At 36.2% G+C, this 24,127-nt stretch overlaps 1 protein-coding gene across 2 annotated transcripts in view; it reads right to left on the bottom strand.

The window, feature by feature from the left end:
* GALK2 (galactokinase 2) overlaps positions 1-24,127 on the bottom strand; it is a 137,887-nt gene that overhangs the window by 91,417 nt on the left and 22,343 nt on the right. For both annotated transcript variants that reach the window (XM_019442156.2, XM_019442155.2), the window contains exons 2-5: positions 21,796-21,884; positions 16,828-16,951; positions 8,277-8,367; positions 5,117-5,263 (exon numbers count right to left, since the gene is read on the bottom strand). In XM_019442156.2, coding sequence (XP_019297701.1) covers positions 5,117-5,263; positions 8,277-8,367; positions 16,828-16,951; positions 21,796-21,884 — 451 coding nt within the window. The remainder of the gene's footprint in view (positions 1-5,116; positions 5,264-8,276; positions 8,368-16,827; positions 16,952-21,795; positions 21,885-24,127) is intronic.

A 24,127-nucleotide genomic window follows, 5' to 3' on the forward strand; every position in this document is an offset into this window, starting at 1 on the left:
AACAGCTTCTTCTGGATTCACAAAAGAACTCTTCCTAGTTGGTTCCCTTGAACTTGCCCACATCTCTGTAAACAGTCTTTTTATTAAATTCTCTTCAGCTATACGCTGTGTGTCATTCATTTCTTATTGGACACTGATACATCAGTTTAAATTTTTTTTTGAACTAGGTCATCTCTAAAGTCCATGGAGTTCTTATGCTGTATGATTTTTACAAGAGTCAAGTATACAACTGGCACTTAACTATAAAGACTCTGAGCAAATTCGGCTTCCTTTCAGTTAAGATTCTATCTCATTACGGCAAAGAAATTGTCCAAATAATGATGCTCAACCCCTATAAAATGTAAGCATTGCCAGTGCAATTTAGACTAACAGGGAAACCTAGGATATATATTTTGTTCCCTTTAGGCAATGGAGTTAGTCCTGATAAAAGTATATTTGCTATTTTTTTATTCAGTTTTTTTAATGTTTATTTAGTTTTGAAAGAAACAGAGACAGAGCACGAGTGGGAGAGGGGCAGAGAGAGAGGGAGTCACAGAATCCAAAGCAGGCTCCTGCTTGGATCCTAGAGCCTGACACAGGGCTTGGACTCACAAACAGTGAGATCATGACCTGAGCTGAAGTCGGACGCTTAACCAACTGAGCCACCCAGGCACCCCTTTATTCAGTGTTTTTAATTGAGGCATAACTGACTTATGTTACATACTTATGTTAGTTTCAGGTATACAATATAATGATTTGATATCTGTATATATCGTGAAATGATCACCACAATTAGTCTAGTTAACATCCATCACCATACATAGTTACAGAACTTTATTTTCTTGTGATGAGAACTTCTAAGATTTACCCTCTTAGCAACTTTCAAATATGCAACGCAGTATTGTTAACTATAGTCACCATTCTGTACATTCCATCCCCTTGACTTATTTATTTTATAACTGGAAGTTTGTACCTTTTGACCCCCTTTACCCATTTCACCCATCCCCTACTCACCATCTCTGGCAACAACTGGTTTGTTCTCTGTAACTATGAACTTAGGTGTTTAAAATTTTTAAATTGCATCCACCAGTGAAATCATACATATCTGTCTTTTCCTGTCTGACTTAGTTCACTTAGTGCAATGCTCTCAAGTTCCCTCCATGTTGTCACAATTGGCAAGATTTCATTCTTTTTTATGGCTGACTAATATTTCATTGTACAGATATATATTCTTTTTATCCACTCATCCACCAACAGAGACTTTACTATTGTAAATAAGGTTTCAATGTACACAGGGGTACATATATCTTTTCAAGTTAGTGTTTTCTATTTCTTCAGGTAAATACCGAAAAATGCAGTTGCTGGAGCATATGGTGGTTCTATTTTTAATTTTTTGAGAAATCCCCATGCTATTTTCCACAGTAGCTGTACCAGTTTACATTCCCACCAACAGTGTATGAGGTGATATCTCATTGTGGTTCTGATTTGTATTTCTCTGATGATAAGTGGTGTTAAGCATTTTTCATGTGTCTGTCGACCCTCTGTATGTCTTCTCTGGAAAAATGTCTATTCAGACACTCTGCCCATTTTTTATCATATTGTTTGGGGTTTTTTGCTATCGAGTTGTATGATTTCTTTATGTATTTTGGATATTAACCCCTTATCAGATAAATAATTTGCAAGTATTTTCTCCCATTCAGTAGGTTGACTTTTTCTTTTGTTGATGGTTTCCTTTGTTGTGTAAAAGCTTTTTATTTTGAGGTAGTCCCACCTGTTTATTTTTACTTTGGTTACTTTTGCTTTTGGTGACAAATTCAAAAAAAATCATTACCAAGACCAATGTCAAGGAGCTTAAGGCTTGTTTCTTCTAGTTTATGGGTTCAGGTCTTATGTTCAATTCTTTAATCCATTTTGAGTTAATTTTTGTGTATGGTGCAAGATAGTGGTCCAGTTTATTCTTCTGCATGTGGCTGTCCAGCTTTCCCCAAATTCATTTCTTGAAGAGATTATCCTTTCCCCATTGTATATTCTTGGCTCCTTTGTCATAAATTAATTGACTATATATGCATGGGCTTATTTCTGGGCACTTTATTCTCTTCCATTGATCTCTGTGTCTCTTTTTATGCTAATACATTTGCTGTTTTTCACTTTGAAAACACAGAAACAACTTAATTCCAAAGAATTAAGAAGTCAATTCCAAAGTTTCAAATGTTTCTTTTTCTTCATCATTTTTTTCTTCCTTTCCCTTATTTATACCATTAAAAACCTCCAAAATGCAAAAAATAATAATAATAATAATAATAATAATAAATAAGTTTCACCAATCCTCTTATTAATAAATAAATGAATTTGAGGTGCCTGGGTGGCTCAGTTGGTTGAGTGTCCAGCTCTTGATTTTGGCTCAGGTTATGATATCATGGTTTGTGAGATAGAGCCCTGCACTGGGCTCCATGCTGACAGCATGGAGCCTGCTTGGTATTCTCTCTGTTCCTCTCTCTCTCTTTGCCCCTTCCCCACATTCTCATTCTCTCTCTCTCTCTCTCCCTCAAAATAAATTAATAACTTTAAAATAAATAAATAAATTCCTTGACCTTACCCCACCACACACATCTGATTATCTCTTTCACCAAGTATAGCCAGATTTTTTGTATCTGCTGAACATTTCTACTTTCTTGCCTCTCACAGAGACTTTAACTCATTCATATTTAAAATTTTTTTTTGTTGTTTATCTTTTTGAGAGAGAGAGAGCTAGAGTGCGAGTCGGGGAGGGGCAGAGAGAGAGGGAGACACAGAATCCGAAGCAGGCTCCAGGCTCTGAGCTGTCAGCACAGAGCCCGACACAGGCCTCGAACTCACAAACAATGAGTTCATGATGACCTGAGCCAAAGTCGGATGTTTAACCAACTGATCCACCCAAGTGCCCCCAACTCATTCCTATTTTAAACTGTTCTTGCCAAGATTTTCTTTAACTTCTCTGATGTTAGATCCAATGGATGCTTCTTAGTCCTTGTCTTACTTGACATCTCAGTAGCATATGACACCACTGTTTTTGTGAAATATTCTCTTCCTTGTCTTTGTTGTCGCCTTACCTTTTTGATTTTCATCCTATCTATATGATTACTTCTCAGTCTCTTCAGTAGACCTCTCTTCCTCAGCCCATTCCTCAAATGTTCATGCTTGCCAGATCCTTGTCCTAGTCTCCCTTATCTTTCTACCTATGCTCTTCCCCTGGAAGTTCTTCTCCACTCTTATGGCTTCAGATCCCAGCTATACACTAAAGGACTCTCAAATGGGCCATCTCAAGTCCAGATCTCCCTGCTTCGGGGATATTGTCTGTGACTAAATATTAGATAACTCTATCAGCTTGCCCACAGATTTCCCCTACTCAATATTTTACCTTCATCTATATTCCTTATTCCAATGAGTCACACCAAGCCAGAAACCTAGGTAAAATCTTCGACTCTTTTCTGTCCCTCATCTCCATACCCAATCAATTACCAAGTCTTATTGATTCCAAGATATACTTTCAGTTTATGATTCAGATCTCTCCATTCTCACTGCCATTTCCCTAGACCAAATAATTTCCCTACTATTGATATTGTTACTACTTTCCTACCAATTTTAATAATAGAGCCAGAGTGATCTTTCTAAAATATAGGTATGATCATGTTACCTTCTTCCTAAAAGCCTGAAATGTTTTTACAATGCTATCAAGATAAAGCCCAAATTCCCCGTCATCCAAATTACTCCAGCCAAATTAAGCCCTTTCTAATTCCTCCAACAATCCATGATCATTCTTACTCTAGATATTTCCACATAAGATTCCCTTCAACTGATTGCCTACCTGATGTTATCAGTGTTATCATGCCATCACTATTTCTTAACTAACATCTACAAATCCTTGTGTCTCAGCTTAGATGCCTCATGCTCTCTAAATCTGCATTTAGTATACTCCCTTAGCACACTACTTATCCACTTAGCACACTCTATTATAGTCGCCTGTTAAATGTCTCTATCCCCCTTTTAGATCATACGTACTGTGAGGGTTAAAACTGTACCTATTATAGCTTCAATGCCATGAACATTACCTGGTACAAAGCAGCCACTAAATAAATAATGGTTGGATAATGAACAAACGAATAAACAAATAAGACATCAGTGGAAGCACATTTACATCTGGACTTGCTTTCCTTTGCTTTCTTACCTCTCAATGAACAAAAAACAAGTAAGTTACCCTTCCCATCAAATAAGCCATAGCTTACAAAGTGCTAACTAACGTATAGTACACATGACAGCCAAAGAGAATTCTACCTGAACCTTTGTTTTCTCCTTTACTTGTCTTTCCTCTCATGTATAACATTTTCAAACTGAAAGGTTAAACAGGCTGAAGAAAGACTAAGCATATGGCTGACTTTCTCTTGATCTGCCTGATGCCCTCCCCAAACCATCTATAAACGTGGTAATATAGGTACATGGGATAAAAAGAACCTATGGTAACATTTTGTTTGAACCAGAACTCCAAAGCATTAATTAAAGCTGAGCACACCTGCTCTGAACTGCAAAGTCAGAGATTTATGTGAACTTGTAAAGTTGAGGCTTTCTGACCTTTTGTAGGATTTATGTTTCCTTGAAATAAGCATTTCCTCTTTGTAATGCAATATTTTGTTTTAAAGTTTATTTCAGTGACTAACCTGCTGGTATAAACAGATATGCTGTTCAGTTCCTTTATTGCCTGGTCTTTACCCTTTTTACCCAGTGCTTGTCAAATATTTAATTTAAGGTTTTGGTTGAAAATAAGCAGGTCTAACTATGAAGCCTACAATTTCTAGCTCTAAAGTGAACTTGTTAATGAGGTGATCCAAAAAGATATCCATGCATTCAAACTCCACACGTCATCTAAGAGATTTAATCCCAGCTCTTCACAGATCTGCTCAGTTTGCAAAGTATCAGATACCTCACAGTGGTTTATCACAAGCGGGACTTAATTTATTAGGGTGATATGCATGTCCATGTGTGGAGTCCTTTCAGGTAAGACAAAGTTGTTTAACCAAAGGAAGATATTCCAATTTTGAGCTTCACACACTAATGCCTTTAGAAAGAGAGAGTTCTGTGAAGCGAACACATTCAAGTTGGTTACCTTGGATAAGTTCATTCCCAGCACCGTGACAGTCACCAAGCCAGCACAACACACCAAAGCACTGGAGCTAGAGAGACCAGAACTCGGTGGGATGTTTCCATCCACCAAACAATTCATTCCAGTCAGGTTGCTAAGACCAAAGTGCTCCTGAGAATAGAAGGGAAAACAGCACTTGTAACTTTGGTGTTGGAATCAAGGAGTAGCAAAAGCTTCTTTCATTCCCCAGAGAGCCAACGTTTATCAATGGACTTATTGTGCTATTGATAGAAACTGCTTGTGCAATTCGCTTTAGTGGAGTCTATACATGGCATTTTATTAAATCGTTCTTGGCCACAGGGTTTGGTAATCTGAAGATAATTTTTTCCTTTTTCAACAAAAAGCTATTGATCCATTTCCTAAAACTGCCTTGAATGATCTTTTTCTTTCTTTTTTTTTTTAGAATATTTTTTTATTTTAAATATGAAATTTATTGTCAAATTGGTTTCCACACAACACCCAAGTGCTCATCTCAACAGGTGCCCTCCTCAGTACCCATCACCCACCCTCCCCTCCCTCCCACCCCCCATCAACCCTCAGTTTGCTCTCAGTTTTTAAGAGGAATGATCTTTTTCTTGAGCATTAATTGATTTGAACAGATATAGGAAAAATATTAAACAATTATAATTCAATTTCAGAAGGTCCTCTGAAGAAAAAATGTTCTAAGCTTCTTTGGTTCCCTTTTACTGATGGAAAAACCTAGGCACCAAAAGATTAAAAGTTTTTTTCCAACACACAGGGAACTGGGAGTAGAACCCAGGTCCCTGATTTCTGGTTGAGAACTTCTCCACTGCAGTCAAAAACATGGGCCAGGATACTGTCACTGTGATTGAATGTAAGTCAGCTATATGAGGAAATCCAGATTTTTACTAGAGTTTATAGATACAGTTTAGCCATATGGTAGCTTTCAAGACAGCCAAATTAGATTTCAGCCACAGATGAGAACACAGACTCTAAACGAAGCAGGGAAACTATTTCTGCAACTAGGAAAGCCCAAAGAAATAATGAGACTCTGATCTAAAGATGGACATCTCTAGGATACTTAGATGAATATCTCGGATGGCACTTAAGATGATATTATAACATAACCTTTGTGGTTTAGGATTAAAAATAAATTCAAGGCTACCTCCTCCTCAAGAAAAAGTACTAGTGTGCTTGCAAATTACTCAACCAGCTCAAGACCAAAGTACAAAATACTATTATATTACATAATTATGCATTTCATCAAACATATTATTCTAGGAAGAAATTTCAATCAACTAGTTAGAATAACCAAAGTAACAACAAAACTCTGCAAATTAAAGGCTGTTTTCTTCCTTAATTCTTTTTGTCCTTTTTTTCCTATGTTGGCAAAACTCACACACCACAAAAAAAGAGATTCTGCTGGATGTATTTCTCTTCTTGATTTCAAGTCATCTAAAAATTTCCTTTCCAGAAATACAAATTATAAACTGAAACACTGCTGCTGCCAATGCCCTTTCATACAGAACATCAGGCAGCTTGTTTAAAAAAAAAAAAGAAAAGAAAAAAGAAACTTGGAGAATGCTATATATTTAACCATAAACTGATCCACAGTGTATCTTGAATGTGAATCATACTTACAAACTTATCACGCAATGTTTTGAATTAAAACGTACAACAGATTCAAAAACGTAAATGGATTATGCCAAATTCTGTCATAGCTCTATCGCAAAAGGGTAACATGTTCAACTTAATATAAACAGATTATCCTCTAAAATTTTCTAGTATTTGAATTTGAAGGTTTCTAAACAAACTAACATTTAAATTACTTCTCTGCCAAAAATTCTCTGTACAAACCTACTTTTGCACATAAGTGTCAAACCAGAAAAGAAAACTTCTAGACCTCAAATTCTCAAAAACAACACAAAGCAACATTCAGTATATTTAGGTCACTTTATCCATATGCTATAAAAAGCATGTGGCTATAAGGAAGATCAAATTGCATTTGCCAGGGAAATGCTTCCAAATACTGTAATTCCCACTAGTGCATATGATAAGCCAAATAACTTGAAGATTTAAAAGCTGCCAATACCTTTTCCCATAAGCTATTACCATGTGTCTGGAAAAAGAAAGAAAGAAAGAAAGAAAGAAAGAAAGAAAGAAAGAAAGAAAGAAAGAAGAGAGAGGAAGAAAGGAAGGAGAGAAGAGAAGAGAAGAGAAGAGAAGAGAAGAGAAGAGAAGAGAAGAGAAGAGAAAGAAGAAATGAATGCAGGAACTCTAAAACCAGAACCACCATAATTAGAGTATAGAACTACACATCAGAAATAAATGTGATGCTTTTCTATGATGGCTATATCACTGAGTCCCAGGCTACTCATGACAAAATTTCAGAAAGGACCAGCAGGCAGTAAGGGACACAAGCTGTCTAAAACATGGATTTTTAACAAACAAACAAAATTGATTTATCAAATCAATTTTCTTTTTGTCCTTCATACATTTTTAATTTGGAGAAAAAGTAGAAATATTTCATTTTCTTGCTCTTGTACATGACATTAGAGATAGTCATGGTAATTATTCAATATTTCTAAGGAAAATACTTACACTAAAAAGTTTCACTACATCTTTTTTTAACTCCATCTGAAGTAGTAATAGCAGCACTGGTTACCATTTATTGAATGCCTACTATGTGTTGAGCACTGTGTAATCCTTGTAACAACTCTTTGCTGAACAGCAATGACATCATTATACAGAAAACCAATCTGAGACTTAAAGAGGTTGAATTCACACAGCTGAGTAATGCTCAGATTCACACCTAGGGCTGTCTAACTTGAAATCCTATTACAGTATATGCATACATATTGTTAGAAAAAAATGTATTGTAGATTATATCCTTCAAAAGAAAATTTATACAAAGATTTAAAAAAGAAAAAGGTTTGTGTTGGCTGCAACTGATTTATGAACAGCCATCACTGCCCCCTGTGGACATCACCCAGGAATAGTCATATCTACCCCATCCTCTGAAATACATAAATTAGCAAAATAGAACAGAAACATCAGTTAGCATTAAAAGGAGGCAAAAAATACATAGTAAGTAAAATAAATCTTGACATATAATATACATTATAAGCTCAACTGCTAGTAGTTGCCTTATAAACCGATTTACCTGAATTCCTTTAAATCCACATAGGAAATAGTTGTGCCACAGAGGCTTGGTTTTGTCAATCTGAATATTGTTAGCATTAATACTGAAGTCCCTGCAAAAACAAAGACACATTAATTTAAGTCTAGAGGCTGCAAAAATCCATAGCTGCAAAATCAATGGCTGACTGCTGCCATCTTGTGCCAAGAGGGTGATACTGAAATTTTATTTTCTTTTTTTTTTTTTTTTTTTTTTTTTAATTTTTTTTTTCAACGTTTTTTATTTATTTTTGGGACAGAGAGAGACAGACCATGAACGGGGGAGGGGCAGAGAGAGAGGGAGACACAGAATCGGAAACAGGCTCCAGGCTCCGAGCCATCAGCCCAGAGCCTGACGCGGGGCTCGAACTCACGGACCGCGAGATCGTGACCTGGCTGAAGTCGGACGCTTAACCGACTGCGCCATCCAGGCGCCCCTGAAATTTTATTTTCTATTTGTTTTCACATATGTGCTTCGCAGTCTACTCAAAAACAACAAACATCTCCACATACTAAAAGGTAAGAGAAGTTGTAGTGACCTTAACAATTAAACTAGTTCCAATTGACCTTTTTTATTTCCTGAAACAAAGAGGAACTGATATATTTCAGCATAATCTACACCACATTTTATTTCATGATCATCCTTGTTAGGTTGATGTAAACCACAAACTTTTATCCTTTGAGCTTGCTGTTTGGCATACCTCTAACTGTAACAGCACTCAAAGCCTTCTTTCCCCACACTCTCTGCCACCCATCCAACTTTACTGTCTGTACAATTTAAGAAGAAGGAAAAAAAAACAAATAATGATGATTCTAATGAATCATAACTCGTTCAATAAGCCTCCATGAATCTATACTGATATAAATGAACAAATGAATAAATAGCTAAATGAAGGAGAAAGAAAGCCTCTTCCTTAGAGTAAAATGCAAAATAGCTGAAGTAGAATTAAAAAATCATTATTTGGCGAACTCTGATAGATTTTTTCACGAAAGAATCATTAATGGATGCTAAAGTCAGGGAGTAAAAATTTGATAAGAAATAAAATATTTACATAGATTCAAAAGTATTTCCCCAGCAGATACTTCTTGCAAAGGGCAAAAAATAGTAATTTTATGGCAAAGAAATCTGGCAGACATCCCCTTAACCAAATGATCAAAGTTAACAACACCGGGGCACCCAGGTGGCTCAGTCAGTTAAGCGTCCAACTCTTGATTTCAGCTCAGATCATGATCTCAGTTTGTGAGATTGAGTGCCTTGTTGGGGTCTGTGCTGACAGTGTGGAGCCTGCATCAGGTTCCCTCTCTCTCTCTCTGCCCCTCCCCTGCTCGCTCTCTTTCTCTTTATCTCTCTCAAAAATAAATAAACATTAAAAAATTAATAACACTGATAAAGAGACATCGTGTGCCTCCTTGGTATCATACACTGAGAGCATACCACTTGATGTGTGGGAATTCTTTGTACTATTTTTGTGAGTCCTTTGTAAGTCAAAAATGATCTCAAAATGAAAAATAGATAAAGAGGTTTCTTTTTTTTTTTAATTTTTTTGTTTTTATTTTAGAGAGAGAGACAGAGACAGAGTGTGAGTGGGGGAGGGGCAGAGAGAGAGGGAGACACAGAATCTGAAGCAGGCTCTAGGCTCCAAGCTGTCAGCACAGAGCCTGACGTGAGGCTTGAACCCACAAACCCTGAGATCATGACCTGAGCTGAAGTTGGACACTTAACTCAACCACCCAGGCGCCCCTGATAAATAGGTTTCCAAATCAGCCAAAGGACAAACTATATGAAGGAAGCGGGGGGGGGGGAGGTTGTTAATTAAAAAGTGAGGAAATAAGCAACATTTCCCCATATTGACTGGATACTTTTCATATAATTTGCTAAATACCTACTATTTGCCAATCACTGTAGTAGGTGCCCTCCATGCATTATCTTAACTAGATAACAGGGACACATCATCGCCTAAGAAAAATATTTAAATATGCAAGGCATTTGTAGGAGTATAAAGGTAAAAAGTAAAAGGCTTATCTTTTAAGCATTTGTAATCTAGCTGAGACAACATGAATACAAATCATGATCACACACTACTGTCACATGATGGTGTATAATGTGGAATGGGAAATGAGACCAAGAGGGCATCATCTCTATAATCAGCATATTAGAGTGGAGAAGGGAGGCCTTCCTGGAGGCTCAGAGAGGTTTAGTGGCTCTCCAAGGACATACACAGTATGACTCCAGCTCACAAGCTCTTTACTCTCATCCACAGGAGTTAAAATATATTGCTCACAGTCAATAAGAGGTCACACAATTTGGAAAGCAGATAAAATTATGTTAGCAAAACTAATCAAGTTCTGTTCCTAGCTAACCAGAGATCTTGAAAGTCACTACAAAGAAAAAGAAAACTAAGAAGTGGGAGTCATGGGTGGGGGTATATAGAAAAAAAGTAGAGGAGGGAATTTGGACAGATATAGGAGGCTACATGAGAAATGTCAAGAAAACAGCTGAAAAATGCCAGTTTTTGCAGAATGAGGAATATAGTTTAAATCTGTCATAGAAAAAAATCTTCTCTTTGGTTAGATATTTCCTGTTTTTTCTTTCTAGCATCCTTGTCTTGTCTCCCTGCCCAGCCATTTCCTAACATTCAAAAGCAGGCACACATTTTCCCAATTCCTGCATTGTATCACCCATCTGCTTTCTCTACTCTTGCACCCATGTTGCAGAATGCTAGGGAAAAACTCCTGAAAATGAGCAGTTATGACTTACTACACTGGTAATTTCCACTTACACGTTTTATGCATTGATTCACTTGTTCTTCCAACAAACATTTGCCCAGTGTCTACCCTGGGTATGTCAGGCACTGGGCTAGACCATTTACAATAACAATATCATCAAAAAATAAATACTTAGAGAAAAGTTTGAGAAAAAAATGTACAAGACATACACCCTTACAACAACAAAATATTTCTGAGAAAAATTGAAGACCTAAATAAGTGGAGAGATATACCATGTTCATGGATTGAAGGAGTAAATACTGTTAAGATGTCAGTTCTTCCCAAATTGATCTCTATATTAAGTACAACCCCAATAAAAAGCTCAGCATGCTCTTTCATAGAAGTTGAATAGCTGATTCTAAAATTAATAGGGAAATGCAAAAGATCTAGGATAGCCAAAACAAATTTGAAAAAGACAAACAATATTAGAGGACTTAAGCTACCTGATTCCAGGACTTCTTATAAAGCTACAGTTTTCAATTAGCAAACCACATTCACCAATATATTAAAAGGATCATTCACCACAATCAACTGGGATTTACTTTGGGGATGCAGGATGGTTCAATACTTGCAAATCAACATCATACACCACATCAACAAAATGAAGGATAAAAATCATGATCATCTCAATAAATGCAGAAAAAGCATTTGACATAATTCAACATCCGTTCGTGATAAAAACTCTAAGTGGGTTTAGAGAGAACATACCTCAACATAATAAAGGCTGTAAATAAAAACCCACAGCTAACACCCTACTCAGTGATGAAAACCTGAGAGCTATTCCTCTAAGATGAGGGACAAGACAAGGAGGTCCGCTGTTTCCACTTTTATTCAACATAGTGCTGGAGGTCCAAGCCACGGCAATCAGACAAGAAAAAGAAATAAAAGGCATCTATATTAATAAAGAAGAAGTTAAACTGTCACTATTTGCAGATGACATGATGCTATATACATAAAATCCTAAAGGCTCCATCAAAAAATTATTAGAAGTAATAAATGAATTCAATAAAGTTTTCAGGATACAAAGTTGATACCCAGAAATTGGTAAAATTTCTATATATTAATAACTAAGTACCAGAAAGAGAAAGTAGGAAAAAAATTCCATTCACAATTGCACTGAAAAGAATAAAAGACCTAGGAATAAATGTAACCAGGGAGGTCAAAGACCTCTGCTCTGAAAACTATAAACCACTGATGAAAGGAACTGAAGACAACACAAAAAAATGGAAAGATATCCCATGCTCGTGGTTTGGAAGAGTTAATAATGGTAAAATTTCCATAGTACCCAAAGCAATCTACAAGTTCAATGCAAACCCCATTTTGCACAGAACTGGAACAAACAATCCTAAAATTTGTATGGAACCATAAAAGATCCCAAACACCCAAAGCAATCTTGAGAAAGAATAAAGCTGGAGCTATCACAATTCCAGATTTCAAGGTACACTGCAAAGCTGTAGTAATCAAAACAGTATGGTACTGCCACAAAAACAGATACATAGATCAATGTAACAGAGTAGAGAGCCCAGAATATACCCAAGCATATAGGGTCTATTAATCTATGACAAAGGAGGCAAGAATATACAATGGGGAAAAGATAGTCTCATCAATGAATGGTGCTGAGAAAACTGGACAGCTATATGCAAAAGAATGAAACCTGACTATTTCTAACACCATGCAGAAAAATAAACTCAAAATGGATTAAAAACCTAAATGTGAGACATTAAACCATAAACTCCAGAAGAGAACATAGGCACTAATTTCTCTGACATCAGTAGTAGCAACATTTTTCTAGAAATGCCTCCTAAGGCAAGGGAAACAAACAAACAAACAATATATATATATATATATATATATATATATATATATATATATATGCATAAACAAAAGCATATATATATATGTATATATGAGAGAGACTATATCAAAATAAAAATCTTCTGAACAGCAGAGGAAATCATCAACAAAACAAAAAGGCAATCTACTGAATAGGAGAAGATATTTGCAAATGATATATCTGATAAAGGGTTAATATCTAAAACATATAAAGAAATTATACAACACCCAAAAAACATAATCCAATTAAAAAATGGGGAGAGGATCTGAATAGGCATACAGATAGCCAACAGATACACGAAAAGATGCTCAACATCACTAATCATCATGGAAATGCAAGTCAAAACCACAATGAAATATCACCTCACACCTGTCAGAATGGCTAGAGTCAAAAGGACAGGATGTGGAGAAAACAAAACCTTCATGCATTGTTGATGGGAATGTAAATTGGTATAGCCACCAAGGAAAACAGTATGGAGGTTCCTCAAAAAATTAAAAATAGGAATACCATATGATTCAGTAATTCCACTACTAGGTATTTACCCAAAGAAGATGAAAACACTAATTCAAAGGGATATATGCCCCTCTGTGTTTGTTGCAGCACTATTTATAGTAGTCAAGCTATGGAAGCAATCTGTGTCCAAAAATCAATCAATGGATAAGGAAAATGTAGTGTGTACACACACACACACACACACACACACACACACACACACACACACACGGAATATTACTCAGCCATAAAAAAGGATGAGAACTTGCCATTTGTGATAACATAAATGGACATAAAAGGTATTATGATATGTGAAATAAGTCAGACTGAGAAAGACAAATACCATATGATTTCATTCATATGTGAGATCTAAAAAGGAAAACAAATGAATAAACAAACAAACAAAAATCAGAATCAGGGGCACCTGGGTGGCTCAGTCGGTTAAGTGTCCGAATTCCACTCAGGTCATGATCTTGTGGTTCGTGAGTTTGAGCCCCATATCGGGCTCTGTGCTGACAGCTCAGAACCTGGAAACTGCTTCAGATTCTGTGTCTCCCTCTCTTTCTGCCCCTCCCCCACTTACACTCTGTCTCTCTCTCAAAAATAAACATTAAAAATTTTTTTAGAAAATCAGAATCAGAGAACAAACTGATTTGTTCTCAAATCAAATAAATACAGAGAACAAACTATTAGTTGCCAGAAGGGAGTAGGGGGATGGGCAAAAGGATGAAGGAGAGTGGGAGATACAGGCTTCCAGTTATGGAATGCATAAATTACCTGAATAAAAGACACAGAATCAGGAATGTAGTCTATGATACTGCAATAGTGTTGTATGGTGACATATGGTGACTACACTTGTGGTGAGCACAACATAAGGTATAGAGAAGTTGAATCACTGTGTTGTACACCCGAAACTAATGTAAAATTGTACATCAATCATACTCAAAAAAGCTATAGTTTTCAGATAGTATGGTATTGGCATAAAGATAGACAAATACATCAATAAAACAGAATAGAGTCCAGAAATAGATCCATACATTTATTAGCAACTGCTTTTCAACATAGGCTGTCAAGGTAATTCAATAGGAAAATATCATCTTTTCAACAAATGGTGGTAAGCAATTGGATAGCCATATACAAAAAATTATAAACTTCAACACTTATCTCATGCTACATACAAAAATTAATTCAAACTGGATCATAGGCCTAAATGCAAGAGCTAAAATTATAAAATTTCCAGAAGAAAACACTGGGGAAACCTTTAGTGCCTTGGGTTTGGCAAAGGTTTCTTAAAAACAGTCAAAAACTACAAACTGCGAAAGAAAAAAAAATCAATAAATTGGACTTGATCAAAATTAAAAATTCTTCTTCAAAAGACATAGTAAAGAAAATGAAAATCCAAGCCACGGACTGGAAGTAAATATTTGCAAAACATTAATCTAACAAAGGACTGGTATCTACAATATAAAAGAAAATCTTGTAGGTGAATAGTAGAAGATGAAAATCCTCCTTAAAATTGGGCACAAGATTTGAACAGATGACAAATAAGTACATGAAAAGATGTTCAACATCATTGGTTAGTGAAATTAAAATTAAAACCACTACACATTTATGAGAGTGGATAAGATTTAAAAAGACATGTTAGCAAAAATGTAGAACAAACTGAATTCTCATATACTGGTGATAGGAATGAAAAATGGTACAACCACTTTGGAAAACAGGCAAGCTCTTAAAAAGGTAAATCAAACAGTCCTAGATATTTACCCCCAAAGATGAAATACATGTCCACACATAAATTTGTACACAAATAACACTAACAGCATTATTCATAATAGCCAAAAGCTAGGATTGATCTAAATGCCCATCAATGGTGAATAGATAAATTACGGTATCTCCACTCAATGAATGTTACACAACTTGTGGATAATTCTGGGAGACACGCTGCATCCTTCCTAGGAGTCCTGGGAGAATGGAGACTCTTACCTATAGCAGGGACTACCTGCTTTAGTAATTCATCTCTGCTTCCCTAAGTCATTCTCTATGTTGTCCCATACCACTCCTGGGATCATATCCCAAATACTCTACCTTCATTCAAGTTTGTCTTCAGGCTCTGCTTTTGTCAAAAAATGCAACTGAATCCATATATTCATCATAAATGGAAATGTTGAAGTGAATTTGGGTAAATCAACATGAGAAATTATTATGCACCCAGTTTTAAATGTTTACAAATAATGACACAAATTGTGTTTGAGACAATGTAAAGTTTTCTTTAAAGGATTCAACATAGAAGTCAGAAATGTCTGTATCTTGCATAACCTGGTATTGTGCCTTATTAAAGGCACACATAAAATATTTACTGAATGAATGAACATTACTACAGGCAAACTGGCCAATGAACAATAGCCAAAAATAAAATCTACCAGTCATATGCCCAAATCTCTTTGTAATTAGCAAATCAAATCCATCATACCATACTATAAGTAAGTAGGACTCATCCTAGGAATGCAAAGATACTTCAAAATTAGAAAATTCATCATCGTTAATTCATAGTATTTTTTAACTGCTCTTCTTTTTTTTAATTTTTTTTAATATTTATTTATTTTTGACAGAAAGACAGAGCATGAACGGGGGAGGGGCAGAGAGAGAGGGAGACACAGAATCGGAAGCAGGCTCAAGGCTCTGAGCCATCAGCACAGAGCCTGACTCGGGGCTTGAACTCACAGACCGCGAGATCATGACTTGAGCCGAAGTCAGATGCTCAACTGACTGAGCCACCCAGGCGCCCCTTAACTGCTCTTCTATATTGAATAGACATTTAATAAAATTCAATACCCATTAACAGATTTTTTTAATATTGGCAAACTAAGAATTTTTAAAAAACTGCAAACAAAAAAGTATGTCCTTAACTTGATAAAGCATATGTACTAGAAACTTAGGTCTATTATGCACCGACTCTAAGTTTGTCACTGAGCCTACAGCACTGGAGAGGCAACAGTACCTAAAGTCACAGAGTTTATAATCTACTGGGGGAATACAGGCAAGTAAGCAGGTAATTGTAATACAGCGTGGTAAGATGTTACAAGAGAATTAGAGGGTGCCCTAGTAACATAAGAAAGGCAGCACCACCAACTTTGCTGAAGACAGCTGCCTAAATAGATGATAAATACCTTCTGGGCAAGGACAGAGTTATTTTCATTTCTGTATGGCCCAGTATCAAAAACAATGTCAAGACACATGGTAAGTCTTCAGTAAACGTGTTTTAAATGAATGAGCAAATGAATAAAAAGGAACAAATATTAAAGAGCAGCCTCAGATTCCTTTGGAAGTCAGATACAGATTGTCAATAAATTAAATGATGTATTATAAATTTGATTTCTTCTAAAGAGTTCATTTGGCTATGAATGCACATGCACCGTTACTCATGGTAGCAATCCTAAATACTCACGGGTACAAGGGATTTGTATTGGCTAGTTGAAGAGTTTGTGTTTCCACAGGTTCCACCGCTATTAACATATCTTGTTCTACAGCCATAGGAAGAACAGAATACCCACAATAATCTATATGTTCTCCTAGAAAGAAAGAGAAAGAGTTTTTAACATTGCTAGCAAATGGAACAAGAGAAATTCAAGTAGGTTGACATACAAGAAAAACTTGACCACGAGCCAGGTTTTAACAGAAAATAAAAATACTATGGACAGAAAATGAAAGTTTTCTTTCTCTCCCAGACACCTGAGCCAGAAACTTCTGCTAGCATATTAGTTATTAGTTTCTGTTAATTTTTAGACTTCTTTAAATCTTCACAAGTTTTTTTCTACTTTCTAATTCATAGTGATCATCTTCAAATATTTTGTTTTGTGACTAGTTATATGGAGTATCAAGAACAGTAATCTCTCCTTTTCCTGTTGCTCTTTCATATTACCTTTTAAAATATGAACGGCTGAAGCCTTTAACACACCCTGCCTTGTATTAACATTATGTGACTCTCACTCTCCTCCTTGTTAGCCAACGTACTCACTAAAGTTGAGGACTTTGCTTTATTTATATTTTTAGCCTAAATAAATGCCTAACAAATTAGACTGGCATTGATAAGTTGTACTGAATGTGCTAGACACAGCTAGGATAAAAAAAAAAGAAGCAAGAATCAGCAAAACTAAAAGGCAACTGACAGAATGGGAGAAGATATTTGCAAATGACCTATCAGATAAAGGGTTAGTATCCAAAATCTATAAAGAACTTATCAAACTCAACACCCAGAAAACAAATCATCCAGTGAAGAAATGGGCAAAAGACATGAATGGACACTTCTCCAAGAAGACATCCAGATGGCCAACCGACACATGAAAAAATGCTCAACATCACTCATCATCAGGGAAATACAAATCAAAACCACAATGAGATACCACTTTACACCTGTCAGAATGGCAATCATTAACAACTCAGGCAACAACAGACATTGGCGAGGATGTGGAGAAAGAGGATTTCTTTTGCACTGTTGGTGGGAATGCAAGCTGGTGCAGCCACTCTGGAAAACAGTATGGAGGTTCCACAAAAAACTAAAAATAGAACTACCTACAACCCAGCAATTGCACTACTAGGCATTTATCCAAGGGATACAGGTGTGCTGTTTCAAAGGGACACATGCACCCCCATGTTTATAGCAGCACTATCAACAGTAGCCAAAGTATGGAAAGAGCCCAAATGCCCATCGGTGGAGGAATGGATAAAGAAGATGTGGTATATATCTACAATGGAGTATTACTTGGCAATCAAAAAGAATGAAATCTTGCCATTTGCAACTCTGTGGATTGAACTGGAGGGTATTATGCTAAGTGAAATTAGTCAGTCAGAGAAAGACAAAAATCATATGACTTTGCTCATATGAGGACTTTAAGAGACAAAACAGATGAACATAAGGGAAGGGAAACAAAAATAATATAAAAACAGGGAGGGGGACAAAACAAAAGAGACTCATAAATATGGAGAACAAACTGAGGGTTACTGGAGGGGTTTGGGGGGGGGGGATGGGCTAAATGGGTAAGGGGCATTAAGGAATCTACTCCTGAAATCATTGCTTCACTATATACTAACTAATTTGGATGTAAATTTTAAAAATAAAAAAATAAAATAAAATAAAAAAACAACAGTGAGGGAGACAAAACAGAAGGACTCATAAATGTGGAGAACAAACTGAGGGTTACTGGAGGGGTAACCAGGGAAGGGAGGGGGGATGGGCTGAATGGGTAAGGGGCAGTAAGAAATCTACTCCTGAAATCATTGTTTCACTATATGCTAACTAATTTGGATGTAAATTTTAAAAAATAAAAAATAAAATTAAAAAAAAGAAGAAAAAGAATTTTTAATCTGCACTATTTTATATATAATAAGAAAATATAGGAAACAAACTATTCTATGCATTCTAATTCCTCTATGAATCATATGTAGGAATTTTATTTCCTATTACACCATCATATTTTCTCCAGATTGCTATTTAAACTCAAGGTTGTTATTCATGAGATTGAAATACAAAATAACAATTCAAGAAAGAAATAAGCAAAATAAGCAAGCTCATTTATATTTCCCCAAGACAGGTTTTCATATCTGACTGTTCCTATGGCAAACACTAACCAACTAAGAAACACAAAATGAATGGAAGACAATTCAACTGCACAACTGCATTTTTTAATACTTATTATTAATATAGAAGGTAGCAAATCTTTTCCATATTGATGTAGCCTTTAAAATGAAATGATAAAGGTTGTTTTTTTTTTTATGGATTGATAGTTTCACATGGAGAAGTGGTTTTCAAAGCTGCCTTTCTCACCAACTTCCTTCAAAGAAGACAATAATATAAAACAGTGGTTCACAAATAGAAAACGCATATTTATTTAAAAAAAAATTTTTTTTTAACGTTTATTTATTTTTGAGACAGAGAGAGACAGAGCATGAACGGGGGAGGGTCAGAAAACGCATATTTAAATAGGCAGACCTCGAGGGAGGCACCAGGTTTTTTGTAAAAGCCACAGTGTGGATGACAGCCTTCTGGAAATGACAGATTCCTGCCCCTGTCAAAACTGATGGAATATCCCCACTCCCTACTCCACCCTACCCCACATCCCTGTGACGGGCAAGAAGGGAGCAGGAACTGCTCACAGGTGAGGAGAACAAGATGATTACATTTTGAATATTTTAATGGTAAGTATAATAATGCTTTAATAACTTCAGAAATTCATTTCATCCCAAGCACTAAGTAAATTAACTATATGGGAACATAATCCTCCCCCTTTTTTTAAATCAGAAGATAGTCACTGAATTTACTAGAGTAAGAATTATTCGTCAGGGAAATTCTTAGTTTGGTACCCTCACCCCCACAACTAGATAAAATGGCTCTCCTCCGAGAAAACTGCTTCTTTGCAGGCCTCCTGCAACACTGAAGAGCTGCTGATGTCCTCCTCCACTCTGCTATTACCAGGCCTTTTTCCCATCCTCCAGTTCTTGAAAGGCTCATGCCACATTCTCTCCTCTCCTTTCATCTCTCTCTTAGACACACTGCTCCTCCCTGAATACCTTAGCTATCTCGTTCCAGCCCCTCTCCATCCCAATCCTGGTAAACAACCTAATCCAAAGCCCCAGCTGCCTAATCTCTTGACCTCCAGAGAACTTGACCTCCTCTCTGCTTCGGCCATCTAGCACCTTGACAAATCCAGTAATGACTATAGACCTTATCACCTGGAACTTTTTCACTTATGAAATTTTAGTTTCAAATAGCATATTCTTTACTAACATTTCCCGTCCTGCCATTTCTCTTACTGTTCCTCCCACTAACTTGTTTGTCAGACTGCTTTTTGCCCTCTCTACCTTATAAGCTCCCTCCTGCCTTTCTTCCTTTTTCTACCCAGCATAGATTCCAGGATTCATAACTTCACCTGCTCTCCTATTAGTATCATCAACTTCCTGCTGCCATTGTCATTCGCTTGCAACCTCAATTCAAAACAACCTTAGATCAAACATTGGCACCTTGGACTAGCTCAGGGGGAGAAGAAAGAACAACTCTGCAGGTTGGTACTTTTCCAATTCTACAGTCTCCAGCTCTAGCCAGATTTCAATGCTACCCAGAAAACCTTTTGTTCCTCCAGTCATCTCCCTCTCCCACCTTTCACAAGGTTATTTCAAATGTCCCTTCTACTTAAACCCCACCTCCTTCATCTAACCTCCACAAGAACTCCCTCAACCTCTCTACCTAAGTTATACATTTATCTACATCAACCTGCATGTCTTCTGTTAAAAGAATCAAAGTAGCCCTCTTCTGATGCCCCTCTTGCCTTCTCAGGAAATCTGCTCCATCAATTCCTCCCTTCTCAGTTATCTATAATCTCTCTCTCTCCACTGGCTTTACTCTATTCCTCCTCCCTCCCTCATTTAACCATACTCAAACATCCCTTTTTAAAAAAAAAAAAAAATCCTCCATTATTTGCTTCAAAATAAAATAAGATCACCTGAGTTGATAATCATAATTGTTGGGGGCAACTGGGTCACTCAGTCAGTTAAGTGTCTGACTTCAGCTCAGGTCATAATCTCACGGTTTGTGAGTTCAAGTCCCCCATCAGGCTCTGCGCTGACAGTGTGGAGCTGCTTTGGATTCTGTGTCTCCCGCTTTCTCTCTGTACCTCCACCATTTGTGCTCTCTCTCTCAAGTAAATAAACATTTTTTTAAATATAATAATAATTGTTGGATACATGGGAGTTTTTTGTATGTTTACATTTTCCATTATAGGAAGTTCTCTTTTTAATCCTCCTTTGACTCCTGTTTTTTTCTCAGTTCCTCATCCTGTTTTCTCTTGATAGAACCTACTCATTCTTCAGGTCACCACCCTTTAAAAAAATTTTTATGTTTATTTATTTTTGACAGAGAGAGGGAGAGAGACAGAGAGAGAGAGAGAGAAAGAGCATGAGTGGGGGAGGGGGGGGAGAGAGAGAGAGAGAGAGAAGAGACAGAATCTGAAGCAGGCTCCAGGCTCTGAGCTGTCAACACAGAGCCTGAAGTTACCCACCCTTTTAAAAAGGCTTCTCAGTATTCTTCTAACCCAATGAGTAAATGTAAAATCATGAAAATTACTAACCAAAATTTAAAAATTTATCCTGCGGCACAGAAAAATATTTTCATCTCTCACGAAAATCATATTAACAACAAAATTTCAACAAATTTTCAAAATAAATGGACAAAGCTAACACTAACAACATGGATTGGGAAAGATGCAATTTCCAGATGCAAAAGCTTTACTTGCTGTACTAAGATACATAGGAAATATTCTATTTTTTCAGTTTTCTTGGGAAAAATTAATACAAAAAATGTATTAACAGCAATTTAGATCTTACCAAAGGAAGAAACAATTAAGAGAAAGAAATTTTAAAATACCTATTATGTTGACTCTTCCTGGTGCTCGAACATAAAACTTGGGAATGGATCCAAACTTAGAGTTAAACATTTCCTTTAGCTTCATCAATCTGAGTGAACAAGAGTAGAATATTTCAGAATATCTATATAATAGAAAAACCCATAACACACACACAAATTAATTATTCCTAAAAAGAAAAGCAAAATTTTTTACCGACATACTTCTTTGAAAATCCTAGGATAAGACAATACAGTGACTCCCTCAGTGACACAAGAGTATAGCTAAGCACATAGAAAAGTAAAGAAAAAAAAAATGGATATACTCAACAGGAAAAACGATTAGCTTCAGTTGTAAAGAATATAACTTTCTGTACAATTCTCAATGATATTCAGAGAAAAATCTCTTTATCTTAAAAGAAGTAGTATGGGAAAGTATTTCAATTTCCTAGAGCTACCATAATAAAATATTACAAACTGATTGGCTTAAAATAATAGAAATTTATTACCTCACTATTCTGGAAGCTAGAAGTATAAAATCAGAGTGTTTGCAAGGCCATGCACCTCTGAAAAAAAACCTGTACAGGTGAATGAAGCCTTCCTTCCCTCTTTTTAGTTGCTGGTGGTAGCTATTGATCCTTGACATTCTGTGGATACAGCTGCATCACTCCAAACTGCCTCTGTCACCACATAGAATTCTCCCTATGTGTCTCTAGCTGTATCTCAGCTTTTCGTTCTTATAAGGACACCAGTCTTATTAGATTAGAGCCCACCTTAATTCACTATGACCTCATCTTAACTTGATTACAGAAGTATATAAAGATGCTAGCACAAATAAGGTCATATTCAGAGGTTCTAGGTGGACATGAATGAGGGTTGGGGGGCACTATTCAACCCAGTACAATACAAGTAGTCAAATGAAAACTAGACTGGATATCAGGAGACCACAGTTCTAATTTCAGTGGGGCAAATCCTTTTCCCTTGGCCTCTCTTCTTTGAAATTAGAACTAGATATTCCTTACAGGCCTCTTCTAGATCCAAAATTCTTAAAATAGACTTAATTTTATATTAAGTCATCTCAATGCACTTCTATGAATACCCGTCCACTGTTTATAGTTCCACATCATAGTGTATCTGAATAATAACACCAGGACAATAAATATCTGTTAAAGCCTATCATATTCAAGACACCCATTAATTAACTGATCTTAAAGATTAATTAGTTGTAAGAAACAGAAAATCACACCAAGGACAGATCAAGGAAAAAGGAAATCTATTATAATGATAGAAAGATATGGAAGGTATTCAAGATGGCCTCCTTGGAATTGGATAGCCATCAGAAACTGTTTATATTAGTGTCTTTGGTTCTCTTTTCACGTCTCATTCTATCATCCCTCCAAGACACTATCACTACTCTGCTCCATGCTGTTCACATTTCAGTTGCCTCTGTGAGCCTCTTAGTTTCTATTCCTCCATACCTTCAGTTTCATGACACTGTGGCCTCAACTCTATAAGATTTAACAGCTCCAATGTCCTAAACTATCTGATTAAGTCTCTGTGTCCATTAATTCAAATTCTCAAAAAAGATAATCTGGTTGGCAGTTTAGGTCCCGTATCCATCCTGGTCTATTTTTCAATAAGAGGGTGAGTTTACTGATATAAATAGGTCAGTTGTCTTAGTTACAAATACAATTACTTGGATCTACTCCCTCAGCCAAGGCTGTGGATGACAATAGAAGATGTGGGCAGGGAAACAATAACAATAACAATTAACAGGGATATCAGTAGCACGTCATTCAAGACACATTTACTGGATTCCCAGGTAGGTATGGATAATGGTGTCTGCCTAAATCTGAGTTGCCTCATATATCCTCCGAAATGATTTAGCACAAGAACAAGCAAACGATATAAAACCTTATCTTTATTATAACTAGAAACAGAGAATCCACAAACTTTAAGTTACCTATAAGAAAGAAAGAAAGAAAGAAAGAAAGAAAGAAAGAAAGAAAGAAAGGGAACCACTCTGACCACTAGAAACTCAGTGAAAAAGAAAAGAGGAGAGTCAACAAAACTAAGCTTAATCTAAAACCACAGGAAAGAAAAAATTCCACCCATTTAAAAATGGGAGGTATGGGAGAAGAAAAAATAAAAATAAAATAAACTAATTGATTGCTATATAGGCAACAGGTAAAAGTTAAAACATATCAGTAACCATGATAAAGCAACATTTTTTTAATGTTATCATACAAGTATATGCAAGGATATTATTAAACCACTAAAAAAAAAAAAATTCTTAGGGGCGCCTGGGTAGTTCAGCTGTTTAAGCTGATCTTGATCTCAGCTCTGGTCATGATCT

This window comes from Panthera pardus, unplaced genomic scaffold (genome assembly GCF_024362965.1).
Source record: "Panthera pardus isolate Hobbes unplaced genomic scaffold, ASM2436296v1 HiC_scaffold_24, whole genome shotgun sequence".
In the NCBI taxonomy this organism is placed as follows: domain Eukaryota; kingdom Metazoa; phylum Chordata; class Mammalia; order Carnivora; family Felidae; genus Panthera; species Panthera pardus.